This window comes from Rattus rattus, chromosome 7 (assembly GCF_011064425.1).
Source record: "Rattus rattus isolate New Zealand chromosome 7, Rrattus_CSIRO_v1, whole genome shotgun sequence".
Taxonomy (NCBI): domain Eukaryota; kingdom Metazoa; phylum Chordata; class Mammalia; order Rodentia; family Muridae; genus Rattus; species Rattus rattus.
The window spans coordinates 6214283-6231543 of record NC_046160.1 but is presented as its reverse complement, the minus strand read 5'-3'; the positions used below and the strand labels follow the sequence as shown (position 1 = coordinate 6231543).

Genomic DNA, 17261 nt, shown 5'->3' with positions numbered 1-17261 from the left:
TTTCGAGCGCGCTGCTATGCGGGCTTTGCGCCCCAAACTTGCAAGGGATAGAGGGCAAATCGCAACTCGGGGGCGCACCCTGCCCGAGAAGCAGGAACACGGCCAAGGAGCCTGCTCCAGACAGTACCCAAGTTTGTTGAGCCCCCTTAACCTTACCCTGCACCTAGACTCCGGCAGAGTGCGGAGTGAGTGACCTGGATTGCCCTGCGGGGGCAGGTGTCCTAGTGTGCAGAGAGAGGACGGTGACACCCTGCCGCTCCGAGTGTCTGATTCTTAAGACAGGGAAGGGCAACCACGAAGGCGAACCTTTCGGCACTGGGTGAGAGGCAACTCGGGCCAAGTCGCGCGGCCCCCGAGCCTCCTTCAATCCGCCCCGATCTGGTGACATGACCCCCAGCTCTCGAAGCCGAGGTGGGAGCGCACCATGCGTCCGCGCAGACCTGGGTACGTCCTCGCCTCCTGCAAAAGTTTATAGCTGCTCGCCTAGCACTTTGCTCCTGTTTCGTCAGTGCGTGCTGTGGCCTAGAGCTTCCAGCGCTGCGCTCGGCGGCGACTTAGCTGGGGTGTCCGGAATCGAACGCATGACCGCAGAGTGGCGCGAGCTGTGGGAGATTCGCGGCCAGGCTGGAAAAGACTGGCGGTGAGGACTCAGCCCCGAGCAGATTGGCTTTTGTTTGGACTTCCACTTAGGGACATGAGCCAGGAACTGTGTATCCTCTGGTCGAAAGCGGCAGCTCCCACCTCAGGGCACCGATAAGGAGTTGATAAACTCCAGCGAATCGCACCCGTCCTGGCCGGGCGCCCGCGCCCTGAGCTGGAGGATCTCTAGTGGGGGAAGGTATTGAGTCCGGCTCCAGATTCCCGATGATCGGCCACCAAACAGCTCTGAGATCTGTGTCCTTTGAGAGTAGAGACGGAGAGGCAAGAGGGAAGACTAATCCAGCTCAAGGTGTAAAACCAATCAGAGCGTAATCACAGACAATCAAAACCTCGAGGTCGGACAGCAGCCAGGGGAACTTACCGAACATTTTATTACTGTGGTGCCGATGGGTGACTGTCGCATTTGCCCGAGATGAGGGCTGACAGTAATCAGTATGAAGTGCCATCTTGTTCTTAGGTCTATCAACCCTTGGGAGAATCGGGACAGCGGGGACAGCTTTTTCCATACCCGGTTTGCAGAGTCTTTGCTGTGGCGGGGAGTATAGTCTGAGCCGCGAAGAACGTTGCTTAATGACACTACAAATTATCATCAAGAGAGATACCAGTGTAACACAGACTGTGAACGTCCTAGGAAACTGCTGTCTGGAGTGCAGTGCCCCAGTGGTAGCCGGGACTGCAGGGTGTGTGTCTGAGTGAGTGTTACCTAAAAACAGGGCAAGCAGTGTATCGTCCTTCACGATCCATAGTCCTATGAGTAAGTTAGTCGCCCAGTACCTGTTAGGATAATGGTTTCGAGACTCTGGTTGAGTTGGTTGGTTTCTTTGGGCATCAAAATATAGTTGATTGTGAAGCAGGGCATTGAAAGTTGATGTCCCTTAAATGGCTGCCACAAGCTTCCCAGAGCGCTCGCCTCAGGAAATCGTTGTGAGCAGCAAGGGTTCCCGGATTGGTGATACCACCCACTAGTGGTTCAAGGGCCATTTCTTCTCCAGAGCACAACTGAACATTTGTATTGTTCTTTCTGGAAGCAACCCTTCAAGAAGCCAGAAGGCTTGTTTTAGCCCAGAACATCCCCGTGTGGGTGGATCTATTCGTTCACAATAGTTAGGAGCCTGACTTTTCATTGTTGTCTGGTTAGCAGACCGGGGGAGCCACAGTGAGCTTTCTTTCTTGAGTTTTGATGAGGCTGAGTTCTCATCAACATAGCAGGGTTCCCGACTCTAGGAAGAGCTAAGTGTGGATGCTCTCAAGAGGGGATTTATAAAGCAGAGCAATTAAGATAAATGGTAATGAGTCCTTGGATGGCCAGGAGTCCAAGTCCAGCCTGAAGCCAGACTCTGGTTCAAATATCGTTCAGGAGTACTTCGGGTGCTTGGTGCCAGGGCAAAGATGGGCAAGGAATTAGAGATTCCTGGACCTTCAAGTTTCCAACCGTGGCTGGCTTCTTATAACAGCGGGTTTATTGTTCCTCTGTTAAGATGAACCCAAAGTCCATCAGTTTTCCAAGCCGAGGAGGCCATGCTGGATGGGCTTCTCAAGTGAAGCTTATCCTCTAATTAGTGTTCCCTCAACATTTGACAGCAGTTTTCATAGAATTACCCAAACCTAGCCTGGTAGACAAGCGGGGTCAAATACAATCAGCCTGGCATCTGGACTGTACTTTAGATGGCTTTCTTAAGAGTTTTTAAAAAGAGTGTGGTGACTTCAGAGTGTTGTTGTTATTGTTGTTGTTTTGTTTTGTTTTGTTTTTTCAGGTTTATTGTGGGGCTTTAAGATTATTTTATGAGCAAGCATGGAAGGCATAAACATATTTTCTCTTTCTGGATAAGGCCCAGGGAAGGTGAAATGAGTCCTGTGCTAAGAGGAAAACTGGGGCTGATAAGAATCAGAAAGCTGCTTCATCACAGTCAGTCAGCATGCGGCCAGCAGAGCCCCCCAGCCCTCACAGGCCTCTGGCCATGAGGATTTCCAAAGAATTAGTGCAGCTCACCAGCAGCAGCACCACCACCACCTCCTCCTCCAGACCCCTGAGCCTTCAAAATGGAGGTTTACTTTCCCATACAATTGTAAGAGCCTTGTTCTGAGGCAGGAATGGCATCAACCAGGCACTGCTCTTGATAGCTATAAATTTTGGGGAGTCTGAATCCATCGGTTGACCACTTTTATTTCAGTTAGGGGAAACAACAACAACCAACACACCCCACTACTCTAGCTATTAAACCCGTGCAAGGACCCTCCCCGGTTCCTGGATATAGCACGTGGCTTTGTGAAGTAGAGCACATTCCAGAGCTGCGAGATTGTTGCCTGGCGTGATCAGGCGTTTTCACAGGGATGAAAGCTGCCAGCGGGGAAGCAGTCTACTTTGCTTACGTTGTAAATCAGCCTCTCTGCCACTGTTTCTCTGCCTCTGTGTGTGTGTGTGTGTGTGTGTGTGTGTGTGTGTGTGTGTGTTTATATTGTCGTGCCCAGTGTTCTAGGAATCTGTGTTGTTAAGTGTTTAGAAATAGAAGGAACCCAGTAGGCAACTCGATGCTGTAGCCATCAGCCCACTGCGTTTGAAGATACCTCCTTCAAGTCTGAGGCTTTTCCATTTTTGAGGACGCATTTACTTGCTTTTAAAAACAGTTCTGTCCTATTTCAATATAATAGTTTTTCCTCTTTCGTCTTTTCCGGATGGGCCTTTCCTAAGTTTTGAGTCCTCAGGAACGTTTTGTGGTCCGTAAACTCCCGAGCTTTCTACCAGGTTACTGAGTGAGTACTGTTACCTCCCAGGGCCTCACTGTTCTGTACTGCATACTCCAGAACCATGCTGGCGAGGCTCAGAATGATACTCATGCCAAGATACTAACCAGTACGACAACAGACAATCCGGGTCTGGAAAAACAATGCCCAAAACTAAGAGATGGGGAATCTGTTCGCTACCTTCAGTTGTGTGGTCTGATTGGGGTTGGGGGACGACACCAGAAGCCTCAGGAGTCAGCCACTCGGGGCAGTTTTCTTTTGTACAGTTCAAATATTTGAAGCTAAAGCCATTCTGAGTGGCGTTTCACTTGGTAACTATAAACCATTACTGAAATGCATCGGTGTCAGTGACGAAGCTGGCCACAGTGCCCTGAGGTAATAAAGGGTAGATAGATGCTGGACACCAGCATAAACTGGATCCCAAAGACAGTGTGGTGATAGAAGTTAGGACTTGGGGATGGTATATGTAAAAATGTGGAGGTTTCACGGGCTGCTCTCCACCACGAACTTTGTCTTGACACATGCACAAAATGACTACCAAGTCTAATGGCTTGATGTACACACTTGCTCTGGGTGAAGAATTTGCAGGGAGGACACTTGCAGGCCTCCAGCGTCAACCAGAGGTTTCTGTTTCCACTGGGGACAACAGTGGCCTTGACTGACTCCAAGGAGGCTGAGAAGGGGGTGGGGCGAAGCCTTGTAAATGGGCTTCCAGGGTAGTTAGCATTCAATCTCTAAAATTCTAGAGAGAGGGGGTTGGGGATTTAGCTCAGTGGTAGAGCGCTTGCCTAGGAAGCGCAAGGCCCTGGGTTCGGTCCCCAGCTCCGAAAAAAAGAACCAAAAAAAAAAAAAAAATTCTAGAGAGAGTATGTTGTGTTCTTTTTTTTTATGTTAATCTCAATCTCCCCTCTTCCTGAAGAATGAATCCGGAGCTTTGTGGGGGCAGGAAAGCATTCACTACCACTGAGCTGGATCCCCACCCATTTGCTCAGCTCCTAGTAGCCTTTCAGAGGTGGTGTGATCTGAGAGAGTCAATGCCTTCTTCCTGCTTCTCTGTCTAGCAGCCAAGAACTGCCCTCCCTGAGTTCGAGGCTACAGGCTGGCTGCTCCTACATTTCAATGCCAGTGTCTTGTCTTAGCGAGTGCCTATATAAAAAGAAATTTACGCTCACGTTTCCCACTATCCCCTGCTATCTGGAGATTCTTTTGAACCCTAGAAATGGGTGCATTCTCAGGAGAAATGAGCTATATGGTCAGAAGACAGGACAGAAAGCTGAGCGCCCAGCCTTCCTGTGCCAGCACTGTCCTCAGAACTTGACGGATTAACTTTGTTAATCCTTGTAACAACCCTGTGAGATAAGCCCTGTTATTATCCCCAGTTCACTGATGGGAACTCAGGTGCAGCCAGGTCTGCCCGTCGTCACAGGCAGGATAGCAGAACTCAATTCTACCTGGGCATCCTGTCTGCAGAGTCCCCACTCTCACCCACCGTTCCATGCCTCCTGGGCTTACCTCAGAGGCCCTATAAAGCATTTAATACCATGTCTGAATGCGGTAAGCATTCTATAAATGATAACTTCTTTTGTTGCTGTGTTTATAATTATTATAATGACTTTTCTCGTGACTCATCCCTTGTTTCAAACCTCACACATAGGCAGGAACTGAAGACCCAAAGCCTTGACTGAAACTCCTGGAATTTCTTCTTTTTCTAATAGACATTTCCTCAGCTAGAACAGGAGATAGTTCTCTACTGCCCCTAGAAGTTCAAAGCTTCCTTCCCACCCTCTGCTGGTGGCAAGACTTCAAGTGCAGTGCAGTCTTTGGACTCCATTGTGCAGAGGGACCTGTTAGGAGCTCTTCCTCTGTGGCTTCTGAAGAACCATCGACAAATCAAGATATACAGGACTTCCTCTGGCTCCTTTGATCTTTTGAAATTGCAAGCACAGGAAGGAAAGAATGGATGGGGGGGGTAAAGAGTAGTCATGATTGTCGGATCATATTTTTATAGAGCCCTTTCTCTGGTGAGCACCCCAGGCCATATGCTAAGAACCTTGAGATCTTCTTGAGCTTCCTTGCCACAAACCCTGATGGCATAGAAACATCAGAACAGGTGTGGGATGTGAGGTGGGATGGGGTAGGGCAGGGTAGGTGAGGTATGTATGGATATAGGCAGCCAGCAATGCTTGCACTTTTCAAGTAGAGTTTGTGTACAATTTGCTAACATTTTTCTGGTCCTGTTACTGAAAGGACAGAACCGACCTGAAAGTCTCAGACTGAGGTAATCTGGATGGAGGTCCTTTGAGATCCCCAGAGCCAGAGATAAGTGTAGCCGTGACCAGAGTGTTTTGTACTTCTGAGTGGCTTTTCTTTTCCCTAATAGCTCAAGAAATACTGGTTTGCTTATGGCCTCAGGCTGTTTCCAGAGGCCGCCAGTACATCCTCCAGGCTCCTGTTATACGGTGCTGCCTCCCCAGAAAGCACAGATTTTTTAAAGTTATGAGTGGTCTGTATGCCAGATCCTAGGAAGCGCAGATAACTTTCTCATACAGAATGAGATTTCAGAATGACTGGCTTGTTGGTAAGTAAAACTAACACATGAATCTCTCTCTCTCTCTCTCTCTCTCTCTCTCTCTCTCTCTCTCCCTGTGTCTGTCTGTCTGTCTCTGTGTGTGTGTGTGTGTGTGTGTGTGTGTGTGTGTGTGTGAGAGAGAGAGAGAGAGAGAGAGAGAGAGAGAGAGAGAGAGAGAGAGACTTCAGTCCAGTTCCTGGGATCTGACACCCAGTTTCCACCACTGCAGTCAAACACACACACACACACACACACACACAGAGAGAGAGAGAGAGAGTTAAAAATAATATATAGACATATATTAAAAATAATACACACATGTATATGCATGTATATCTATGTATACACCCGACTTGTTTTTAATTCCACAACGTCATGGAAACAGACCTTTAGAACTTGCCTAGTGGCTCACTGCATTCACCGTTCTAGTGGCAACTTCTGGTTTAAAAATGTAAATGTCATAGGTAAGAATCAGATGATTCATGGTTTTCATCTGGTTAGACTATGTAACCAACCATGTAGATATACAGCAGTGTACTGTGCTGCCCTATTGACCATGATATCCTAGAGGTTGACCCATGCTGCTATGTTGGCACCCCCCAAATGCCAGGCTGCAGCCACTGGCAGTTTTAGATGTTAGCGAGTAGTGTTAGTGGCCTCTTGTGGGCTCCCTTTGGTTTGAAGTGCAGTTAGTTGCCCTCCGAGTGGGAAGTGAGTAGTTTGCTAAGAATAAGAGGATACAAGGCTCCATCTAAGAAAGTTTAGGGTGGGACTGGTAACAATGTAACCACTGTGCTGTGTGTCTAGCCATGAAGGGTTCTGATGGCATATCACTGGTAACAAACTTTACTCCTGACTGAAAACTCCCAGCCTCTCTTCACTGTGGAAGGTTTGCCCTGACTGACCACCTCTTGTAGCGGGTGGGGAAAGAAGGCAGCACATTAGCATCATCTTGCGTTTGGGAAGTGGAGCTGCTGAAAGAACCAAACCACTTCATCTGAAGCCGAGCCTAGAAGGGGGTCTAGGTGTGGAGAGGCTGGGTCCAAAACACCACCTCGGGCTCCTGGTCTTGTGTTGTGTTGTTTTGTTGGGAGGGGTCAGAGCCAGGAACTCAAAGGAGCAACTCAAATGGTAGCAGTAACTCCTCATTACTAATGAGTAATTATGGCAAATATTTACAGGTCTCCTTCCTACCTTTATGACTTCCTGTTTCTGAAGCACTTTGGAGTGTTGAGAAAGATTGTTCTGGAAAATACGTCATACATGGTTGCAGGGAAAGAGTACCTTACACACACACACACACACACACACACACACACACACACACACACACACACCACACGGAGTTACTTGGTTTTGTTTATGAATTCCATGTAGGAATAACAAAATTACACCTTGTGGAGGCTGAGAATCTTCCTTTTGAAACAAAGTTTTAAAAACCAATCCTCAACTACTGGCTGGGGAGCAGTAGGACTGTGTGTGTTTATAAAGTGAAACTTGGGGTTGAAGCATAGCCATTGCAAAATACTTCTATGACCACGTGATCACTACCATGTTTTATGAAACTGTGACCCCACAGTGCCTTCTGAGTGAAAACAGAAAAACTTAGTAGAATAAATCAAGATATATAAAATAAGCTCCAGAAGTCCTGGTAATGCTTATTTTCTGTGTGTTTAGCTTTTTTGCTTTGTTTTGTTTTGTTTTTCTGAGTAAGCTTCTGTGAGCCGCTGTGCCCTGCGTTTCTCTCTCTGCTGTGTCCAAGAGTTCCCAGGTGCTATTTTAGAATGGCAGCCTTCACTCCAGCACCGCCTGAGGTCCATGGAGCTAATTTTGGTGTCTAGGGTAAAGGGAGCGAGAAAGCCCGTGCAGAGCCAAAAGGCTTTCTTGTCCTGGGCTTAGAGCAGTGTGGTGTTACCAGACACGCCACATTTCACCTTTAGAACCTTTATTTGTGGACTCGCACAACAAATGTTTACCTAGATATTAAGATAAGGAAAATATGAAGGTCGCATTTCACTGGCGGCAAGGGAGCGTCTATAATTGTAACTATGTCACAGTGTAGCAGCAGTCTTTTTTTCTATACCCAGGACTTAAGGGAATTAATGGTGAGTGTGGCATAGAAGCCAAGGCTATTCTCAGTTTCTGTTTCTAGCTTTATTACTGCTGCCATGCTTTCTTGGCTCAGCCGGTGAGCCCCACCCATCTGGTGAAGGCCTTTGCGGTGGTCAAGAATCAGAGAGAATTCTAGTGCCCTCCGTGGCCCCTCTCTGGGGTCATCTGCTGTACTGTAGAAACCAGTTACCAGGTCCTGGCACCGACATGATTCCCTAGGCTCTCAGAAGACATTTGCATGCTGCCAACACTGCCCCGTTTCAGGCCTTCTAGTTGTCTTAGGAGCACAGCAAATTGTCCTTGTGGCAAGTGGGGGGGTCCTGTGTGGACTTAGGGGTTTCTCTGAAGATCCCCCTAAGGAATAGCTAAATACTCAGCCTAGGAGCTAGGAACCTGACTCAAGGTCCTTCCCAAAGGGAAGCTATGAGGCAGGTGACTGTGCTGGAAATGAGGACCCCCATCCTCCAGCTCTCCCACCTGTCCCACTGGCTGTCACTCTGAGCTCCTCACAAGCCTGTCCCTCTGCCTCTCAGGCACTGTCCCGGTGAGCACCTGGTCAGTCCGTGTCAGATGCTTCCCCTCTTCCTCCCCAAATAGCTCACACCTTTCCTACCAGGAGCCTAAGTGTTCTGCCCTTAACAGAATCCCACAGCATTTCCACCCTGACCCATTCCCCTCCGTTTGCTATTTTATATTTCCTTGCCCTCCGTTTGCTATTTTATATTTCCTTGTTTTCTAACGACATTTTATTTGTTCCTGACTTTCCAGCAGGCTGCACGTGGCTTGAGAGCAGGGATGTCTCATTTTCTGATGTGGCTGATAAAATGTTGATCCATTTCATTTCTCTCTGAAATCATGGCCAATTAAAAAGATAAATACAGAATGGGTTTGTTGATGTCCCGCTTTCCTGGGCTCAGCTGTCTCCATCCACATGGCTTCTTTTCACCTGTTTCTGTTTAGAAAGAAAATAATGGGAGGGCGGCAGAGCAGGGACCAGGTGAGCGTTCTCTGTTACCAAACACAAGCAGGTGGTCACTGCTTTACATCAAGAATGCATAGTAGTCTAGGTAAATTCCTCAGCTCAACTCCAGAGTTAACAAATACCAGCTCTGCGTCCCTGGAGAGCCTCCTCCTTCTGTCAGCAGTGAACCCTGTAGCCCTGTATCAATCTGATCTTCTGTCTGATTTTTTAAAATTTGCATAACGAGTTTAAAACTTGCTTTCTATCTCCATTTTAGGTGTTCTGTAGTTGTTTGTAGGTGGAATTCAGGAATATGGGAACCTCAGTTCAGAGAGATGGGAAACACAGGCAGAAACCTCGCCTCGGAGCAGATTACCCCAATCTTATTCAAATCAGAAGAGGCTTGTGGTGATACTGGCCTTGAGTGTAAGTGCTTACAGGTTATCCACTAATTTGGGGACTGTGCTACACAGAAAGATCACAACGAGGCGTTTGATGACCCTGGTCTCTTCAAGTGACTTGTTTAAACCAGTGTGTGGCATTGATGAGTATCTTAGCTGCATCTTTAGGATGTCACCATCTTGTTGTGGAGTAAAGCCTAGTCCAGTTAAAGCACGGAGCCAGAGCAGAAAGTGGATAGGAATTGAGAGCTCTGGGTTGTTGTATAAAGTTATAACGGACAGGGCTGGAGACAGCCGGAGGGAGCTCTGAGAGAAGAGCGTTGAATAGACTTCAGTCCTGAAGATTAAAATTTGGGTTTGCACAGGCAGCCACTGCAGGCTACAGCGGGGATGGATGAGGCAGTGCAGACCCCAAGGCAGAAGGACAGGACTGGCGAGAGCGCCTTTCGACGGGGAATCAGTAGCTCTTACGTTAGAAGAGATGGAGCCTGGGCCTGCGCCCTCTTCAAGTCAGTTTGATGGAATCTTGGGCCTGCCTCTTTGGGGACATTAGAAGCTATTGAGAGCACAAACCTAGCTAGAGTGATTGGCAGAGGCCCTGGTGGTCTCCATAGCAATGACCTCAAAGCGCTGAACCTCCAGGTCTTAGGAAAGTGCCTATCATTCCTCCAGGTACATGTTTCTTTTTGGCTTGCACAACTACTTAGGAGTGAGAGGTGCTAGAGTTCAGAATGGGAACCTGAAGGGGGGCAGCTTGCTGCTACCCTAAGATGGCCTTGCTCTTCATTCCCATGTTCTTTCCCACTTGGAGGGCAAAGCCTTTGTTCCCTTGGGGACTTGATAAGGACATTTGTCATGTCCTTCCTTGCCATTGCTCCTTAGAGAAGGGTAAGACATCCTGTCGGCACCTAGCACGTGGAGGGAGTTAGACAGCCAAGGCTGAGTCAAACCTTTAGTCTCTGCTGGTAGCTCTTCGTCCACACCCTGCCCAGTGCACTGGCCAGGCTGTTCCGTGACCTTCTCCTTAAGACCCAGATCTGCTGTTCTGAGTCTGACCGTGCCAGGAGAGTGGGGCAAAAAAAGAATCGTCTTTCGGAGTCACCTGGGTAGGACAGGCAGAGCCCTTTCCTCTCCACAGGCAGGTGTAACCTTTTCCCTGGAGGAATTTAGAAGCGCTAAGATTACAGCTAAACATTTGTGGGCCAGGAGTTGGTCAAGGATCCCCAATCCCTGGACAAGCTCCCAGCCAGGGACAGCAGAGACCAGCAACTGATCCACGTTACTTTACTTTTCCCTTCCCAGTGTTACTTCAACAGAGGTAGCAGCTCCCGAATGGTCTTATGTTAAAATTTAACCCCACTGTGGCAGCTATTCGGTCCCAACTGTTAGTTCTGCCCTCAGTGATTGTAGAATGGAGAAACCACTGCTCAGTCCTGGCAGGTAGGGTTGGTTAGGTTAGTGGTTTGCTCAGGTTACCCCAGAGAGGAGTCTTCTAGAGCCAGGGAGTCGTAATCACCCTGTCAGAACCAGATAGGGACAGGGGACAGTGGAGCTTTGCAGCACAGTGCAGACTGGTCCTAATCCAGGGGCTAACTGAGACCTCATGCCGTTCCTCTGGAAGCCTCAGGGAAGTTCTAAGAAAACCCAGAGACCAAGACCAGATCTGACCACTTGCACTCAGATCTCTCCATGCTATGAATGTGAGTGTAGCATCTCCGTTCCCATGGCTCCTTACAGGCGTCAGGAAGGGAAAAGGAAGGTGCCTTCTCCAAGTTCACCTGTGATTAAACGTCCGCGAACCTGTGAGTGGATGGCCCCACGTCTGTGCCCCTGTGTTTTCTTTTCTAAGTGTGTTTTTTAATGTTTAAAAAGATGTATGTGTATGCACATGTGTTTATATGTGTGTGACACATGTGTGCAGGTACCTGCAGAGACCAGAAGAGGGTGCTGTGCCTCCTAGAGCTAGAATTACAAGTGGTTGTGAGCCATTAGGCATAGGTGCTTGGAACTGGGCCGGGACCCTCCACAAGAGTAGTATGTGCTCTTAACTGCTAAGCCATCCCGCCAGCCCCTGTGTTCATTTTCTTTTCCAAAGTAAAAGGTCCTTAAAAAAAAACAAAAAAACAACAGAAAACCCAAGAAACGAACAAACCAAAACCCCACCTTTGCTTCTCCTGAACTCATAGCAAGTTCTGCCTGGCTTCTCAGTGAGGTGAGGTGCTAGGGCTTGGGTGTATCTCAAGCTTCTGTGGTTCTCGAATTCTCTAGCTGTCTAGGCCATGGGGAGATCCAGAGGACTAGAGGCCCCAGGCAGCTCTCTGAATGGCTGAACTCTCCACCCTGAGCCATCTCTTAAACACATCAGAAACTCTTCTTTTATCTAAATCAATGGGTGCCTTCTAATTCAGGCCACCTGTAGTTGCTTGTATGGGTGGTGACTTCGCCTTAATTTTCCTGGAGTTAGGTCCCCAAGGCTCTTGTTTATTTTGGGGGGTGACAAACTTTCACCCACTTGAATTCCTTTGCTTCCAAATAGCGTCAGAATGACCACAAGCCTTCTGTGTTTCTTCACTTTGGTTTTGCCAGATTCTAAATGCCGTCAGGGCCAGCCGCTCTTGTTTTGTGTCCCTGGCAAAGCAGGTCTTCCCATGAAGTTCAAAGCCGCTTTCAGGAGTCTTAAGGAGCCTGGAAGGCTGCTTTAGTTTGCTCTCTGGTTTGTGTGACCTAGGATGGAGATTCCACCTCTCTGTGTCTCCCTTGGGTGCTAGATGCATATGCTGCTGTCTGTGAATATGATTCAGGGATTAAAGCCAGGCAATGTTTTAGTAAGAGCACATGTTTTAAATGGTAAACTTTGTGAGCATTATCTCAATGGAAAGAACTTTGAAAAGTATAAAGTGCAAACCTTGAAGGCATTGTCATTAACAAGGAGCAATATAGTCATTAGGCCTGTTATTACCTCTTAAAGCGAACCCACAGGAGGAAGGTTCGAGAGAGGCTAACAGGAGACTCTGGTCTCCAGGCTCCTATGGGTGGGTCCCTCTGCCTGGGCTTTTGGGACCTATGGGTTTTTGCCAATCATGGCATTGAGTCTGTACTCTACCCCAAGACTGAGGAAATCTGAAGACAGTCCTAAGAGGTACCAGGTCACACACCCTTCTCCTGCTCAGTTTGTTTCCCCTCACCCTGTGGAGAAGGAGAGGGCACAGGCCAGCGTCCATGTCGAGGATGATGACTCCTTTGATGTAGCACACCGAACCAGGGCTGCGCCTGCCATTAACTGTTCGCCTCTACCTTGTTGCATTATTTTATGCCAAAGAGAGTCAATGACAGCCGAGAAACAGGTGACGCCCGAAAGAGACCTTGGTCTCCTGGAATGCAGAGGCCTGGCTGTGCTATACGTGGACCCATTGTCAACCATAACATGTCTCACATACCTCTGAGCTCGCACTTCCCTCAGCCACACCCGGGAGACCGGCCAGCTGACTTCCAGCCTTCAGTCTCAGCCTAAATATCACCTCCTCAGGGAAGCCTTTCTTGACATCCTTCACTTGACCTCTAACCCTGTTGTCTTTCTCTTTTAAACATTCCCCACATGCAATTTTCATGTTTACTTATGTCCGCCATGCCCTCTCCCGCCAGGGCGAAACTGAAGGTGCAGCCTCCACGAGTGCTTTGTTTACCACCGAGGCTCAGCCTTTAGGATGGGGCCTGGGATATTGGTGCTTCTTCTACGTCCATTCAGAGGTTTATAATTGTCCGGTGTTAATGTTTTCCTAAAGCTGATTTGTTTCTGTTTTCTGAGGTATGTAGCCCGTGCTGCTTCCCGCGCCAAGGCCTGGGATTACATGAACACTGTCATAGTTGTTCTTTCCAAAGCTCTTGATGTAAACACCAAGGAATTGTCCCTTTTGGCATATGGATGAGACACTGGAGGGTAATGACTGTGGCAGGGATTGGCAGCGCCTACCTGAACACGTACTGTTTGCAAAGACCCACGCTGCCTCCCTTGGCCCCCGAGTTTTCTGTTGTGGCCATGTTATTGTTTGTCATATTTGGCAATGTTTACCCCAGAGAAGTAAGGGCCATTGTGTGCTGGTATCGTCTGGGAATGCACAGCCAAGTCCCAGGGGAATGGCCACTGATGTTCTTACCACAATTAGAAATTGTCAGGCCGGGAGCAGCGGCAGGGCGGGTGCTGCCTCTCTCTGCCGGTTCTGTGTCTCCACGGGGTCGGGGTGAGGGTCCTAGCTCTACCGCCCCGATCGTGTCTTGCCGTGGCTCGCCCACTCACGTTGGAGTGTGGACCTTCTGCAGGGCGGTGTGCTGTGTTTAGGAAACTTTCTGAGAAGAGGTAGGCATTAGCGGCTAGATGACTATCTCTGCCCTCACCGCCTCCGAAGTGAACCAGTTGATGGGAAGGAACCAGACCAGATAACAAAGCTCTCGGGGTTCTAGCTCCCCTCTGCAGGGGATTTCCAGTGGTCTGGCCTCCTGTTTGCAGATGCTGACTTGGGAAAAGGCAGCGGGAAGTTGGAGGTTATTGTCAGGGGCTGCAGGATGTCTTTCCAACTCTTTGTAACTCTTCCTCTCCTGAAAGATATTCCACTCCATCAGGAGTTGCCGTTGGGCCTGGCTCAGTCCACTGCTGTGAATACAGCAGGGCTAACAACCGCCCCAAAAGTCAGCCGAGGTCCCGTATGTGGAATGGTAAGAAGTTCCCAAAAGGAGACCATGTCTCCATCTCCCATGAGGCAGGCTTCTGGGGTGTCAGAGGGTGCTCTGACACCATCACTGGACGGGGGGTCAGACACTGCCTCTGAGGTGACTGTTCTAGGCCCTGCACTGCCACAAAGGAAGGGCACATTGCTGCTGTGACTTCTGTGTACAAACATATCTGGCGTGCTTAGACCTGGTCGCAGCATGAATTGATTGACACATGCAGTCTGAAAATACAGTCCTTCAACCTGAGGCATCAAGGGAGAAGTCAGCTAGAAAGCCAACAAGGCCTTAAATTGTTGAATGAAGTCATGCTGCACTGGGGGAGGGGGGAGGTGTGTGTGTGACCGTGCTGTAGGGCAGAGGTGAGTCACAGTGCAAGAGTGTTGGGGAGTCACCTTGAACTTGGGCCAAAAAAGCAGAAATATTGGGACTCGTTTATCTGCCTTCTATCAGGTACATCAAGTTCTGGATGGCCACCCACTGGCCAGAGACATGATGTGGACGGCTCTGCTCTACCGCCCTGGGAAGGTTCTCTGCTGGCTTCAGCCCTGCTGAGCAAAGTCCGCTTGTTCGCTGGAGTTCACACAGACTCCTTGCCAGGCCTGCCCAGAATCCTGTCTCCTCTGACTTCCTGTGTTCTTGCATAATATTTCCTTGCCTCTTGAATGGCTGGCCCCAGTGCGGGGGCAGCTCAGTGGCTCCGCTGGATGGAGGCTGGGATGTGGAGAGAGGATGGGTGATATTTGGATCTAATCTGCCCGGGTTCCTGTGGCAGAGCCCCTCAAACTGTTTGATGGAAGCTTTTAGCAAGAAGGGAGTTAGGGAGCATTGCAGACTCTGTAGGCACTTGCTTACTCACGAGCAAACCTCCTGTCTTTTTATATTCATGAATCATCTCTCCTGAAAATTAATTGTTCAAGAAGTTAAATTGTTTTCTTCTGATCATAAGAAATATGAACTATTCCCATAAGTCACTGTAGAACAAGCCTAAAAGTAAAAAACAAAACAAAAGCAAAAAAACCAAAAACATGAGTTCCGTTAGCACAGTGAATATGGCCTCCCCTACGCCAGAAACGCTGGTCCACGGCTACGGGATGCCGGCCATATTAGCAGTATTAGTTCTGCTTAGAGAGGCATCTTCATGAGATGCCCATTCACTTCAGTCCAGGCTCAAAAAGCAAGTGGTAACCGGCCCAACAATTATTTCCAATCCTGAAGAGCGATGTTTCCCCTGAAGTTCTGACCAGCATGCCCAGGAGTCCCAGAAATAACTGTAAAATAAAAGGTTATGTGCCTGTGTAAGCCTTTCTGTGGACTTAGAATAATTCACATGATTACACAGGAGGAGGCTGCTTAGATGACAGCTCTAAGGACTAGGCCTCGCTCTCACTTTGGGGACTGAAAGTGATCTCTGGATCTCTCAGTAGGGCCCTGTGCACATTAAGCAAGGAGCCCACCAGCTGGTAGAACAAGTTTTACTTTGGTGGCTTTCCCGTGCCCAGTGCCCAGGATTTCAAAGAAGCTCCATTTAAATTTCACTTGTCTATCACCCTCCTGAAAATGTGTAACACTGTCCATATCTTTAAGGAAGTGACCTTTCATTCCTTGTCCAGTGTCGTTAGCCTGACATGAGAACCGGGAAAGATCCATAGTGATGTTCAGACCCGCTTCCGATTTGATTATTGAAAACCAAACCAAACCATGCTATAGATGCGGGGTTTCTGACTTACCCAGGAAAAGCGCACTTTTTAAAGGGTGGTCATGAGAGTTTGCAGGCCGAGTCCTGAGTCTGCAGTAGACGACACACGGTGTGCGCTCTTGTGTTGGATCTGAGTGTCCACAGCTTTTGCCTGCTTTCTTTGATTTTTCTTTAAACTACATTAACCCCAGGGCTTCACAGAAGGCTACGAAACTGCTCTAACATCCTCTGCCTGGTGTCTGTGTGTGTGTGTGTGTGTGTGTGTGTGTGTGTGTGTGTGTGTGTGTGTGTGCGCGCGCGCAAATGAAACTTGGTTAAATAAATGTCTAACATAATATACTTAGGTCTCTAACACAGATATCTCTCTATCCCAAAGCTTCTGTTTGAGACTGAACTTACTACTCCCCACTGGGAAGTCCTTGTAAGATTTACTTTTTAGTAAAGTTGTTTCCTAAACTCTCTGGCTTAAAGAGAATACCTCTCAGCTTGAATACCTTTATTTTTAAAGGTCAAGAATCTTTTAAAACAAAAGCTTGCTACAGGATTTGGCTTGGCACCCCTAGACTTCGAGGATTTGCCTTATTTTGTTGATAGCTGCCTGCAAATGATCTATTGGAATAATTTGCATAATTACAGTCTCTCCTTCAGTTTATTCAGCCTGCACTCCCTAGTCTAGATTTACTGGCCAGACTGTTATTACATCAAATTCCTTGATGCTGTATTCCCAAGGAATGATGGGACTAAGAGTTAAAGAGAGGAATTCATGACCTTCGTCCGCTTTTCAAAGTATTCGAAACATACTACTTCGGCAAGGGGCTTTTGAGATTGCTCTCTTCTTTGTTACGTCAGTACCTGATTTCGCTGGCTTTCTGGCCACACATGTGCGATTGGGAAGCAGGAAGGGACGAGAAGCCTGAATTGGCAGTCAGAATTATGAAACAGGACTTTGTTAAAATTGATAGGTCTGTACAATGAACGTGCGGCAGCTGTTGGCATGGTAACTCCTACGTGGCCAAGTGCACGGAGCCTGCAGACGACGTTAGCAGCACTCCGTGTTAATTTGATAAATGGCTTTTTTAATAGTAGTTTGTGGGCTAATGGAAAGATTGAAGCAAACCCTCATTAAGGGAAGGGAGGATGGAGATTCTGAAGCCACCGGGTGAAGCCGGAGCGTCCCAGCCAAGTCTCCATTTTCAGCTCAGCGTCTCTTTTCACGGGAGATGTGCTTGAAGTGTGGCAAACCAAAGTACAGTAGGGACCTGCCTTGAGCGTGGGCATTGGCCCTGATTTCCAGCTTCAGGCATGAAGAGACTTCCTTACTCAACACATTTACTTTGTACAGGAGGTTAGCTTAGGGCCACGGTAAGAAGTTTTCATTGTGTTTTCTTTTTCCTT

The 17261-nt window shown here is 48.2% G+C and overlaps 1 protein-coding gene across 1 annotated transcript in view; it reads left to right on the top strand.

Annotated features, from left to right (window-relative positions):
* The first annotated feature begins 409 nt into the window (after positions 1-409).
* Positions 410-17261, top strand: part of Epas1 (endothelial PAS domain protein 1) — a 79504-nt gene continuing 62652 nt past the window's right edge. The window contains exon 1 of the mRNA XM_032908729.1: positions 410-444. Within this exon, the coding sequence (XP_032764620.1) occupies positions 425-444 (20 nt within the window). The 5' untranslated portion in view covers positions 410-424. The remainder of the gene's footprint in view (positions 445-17261) is intronic.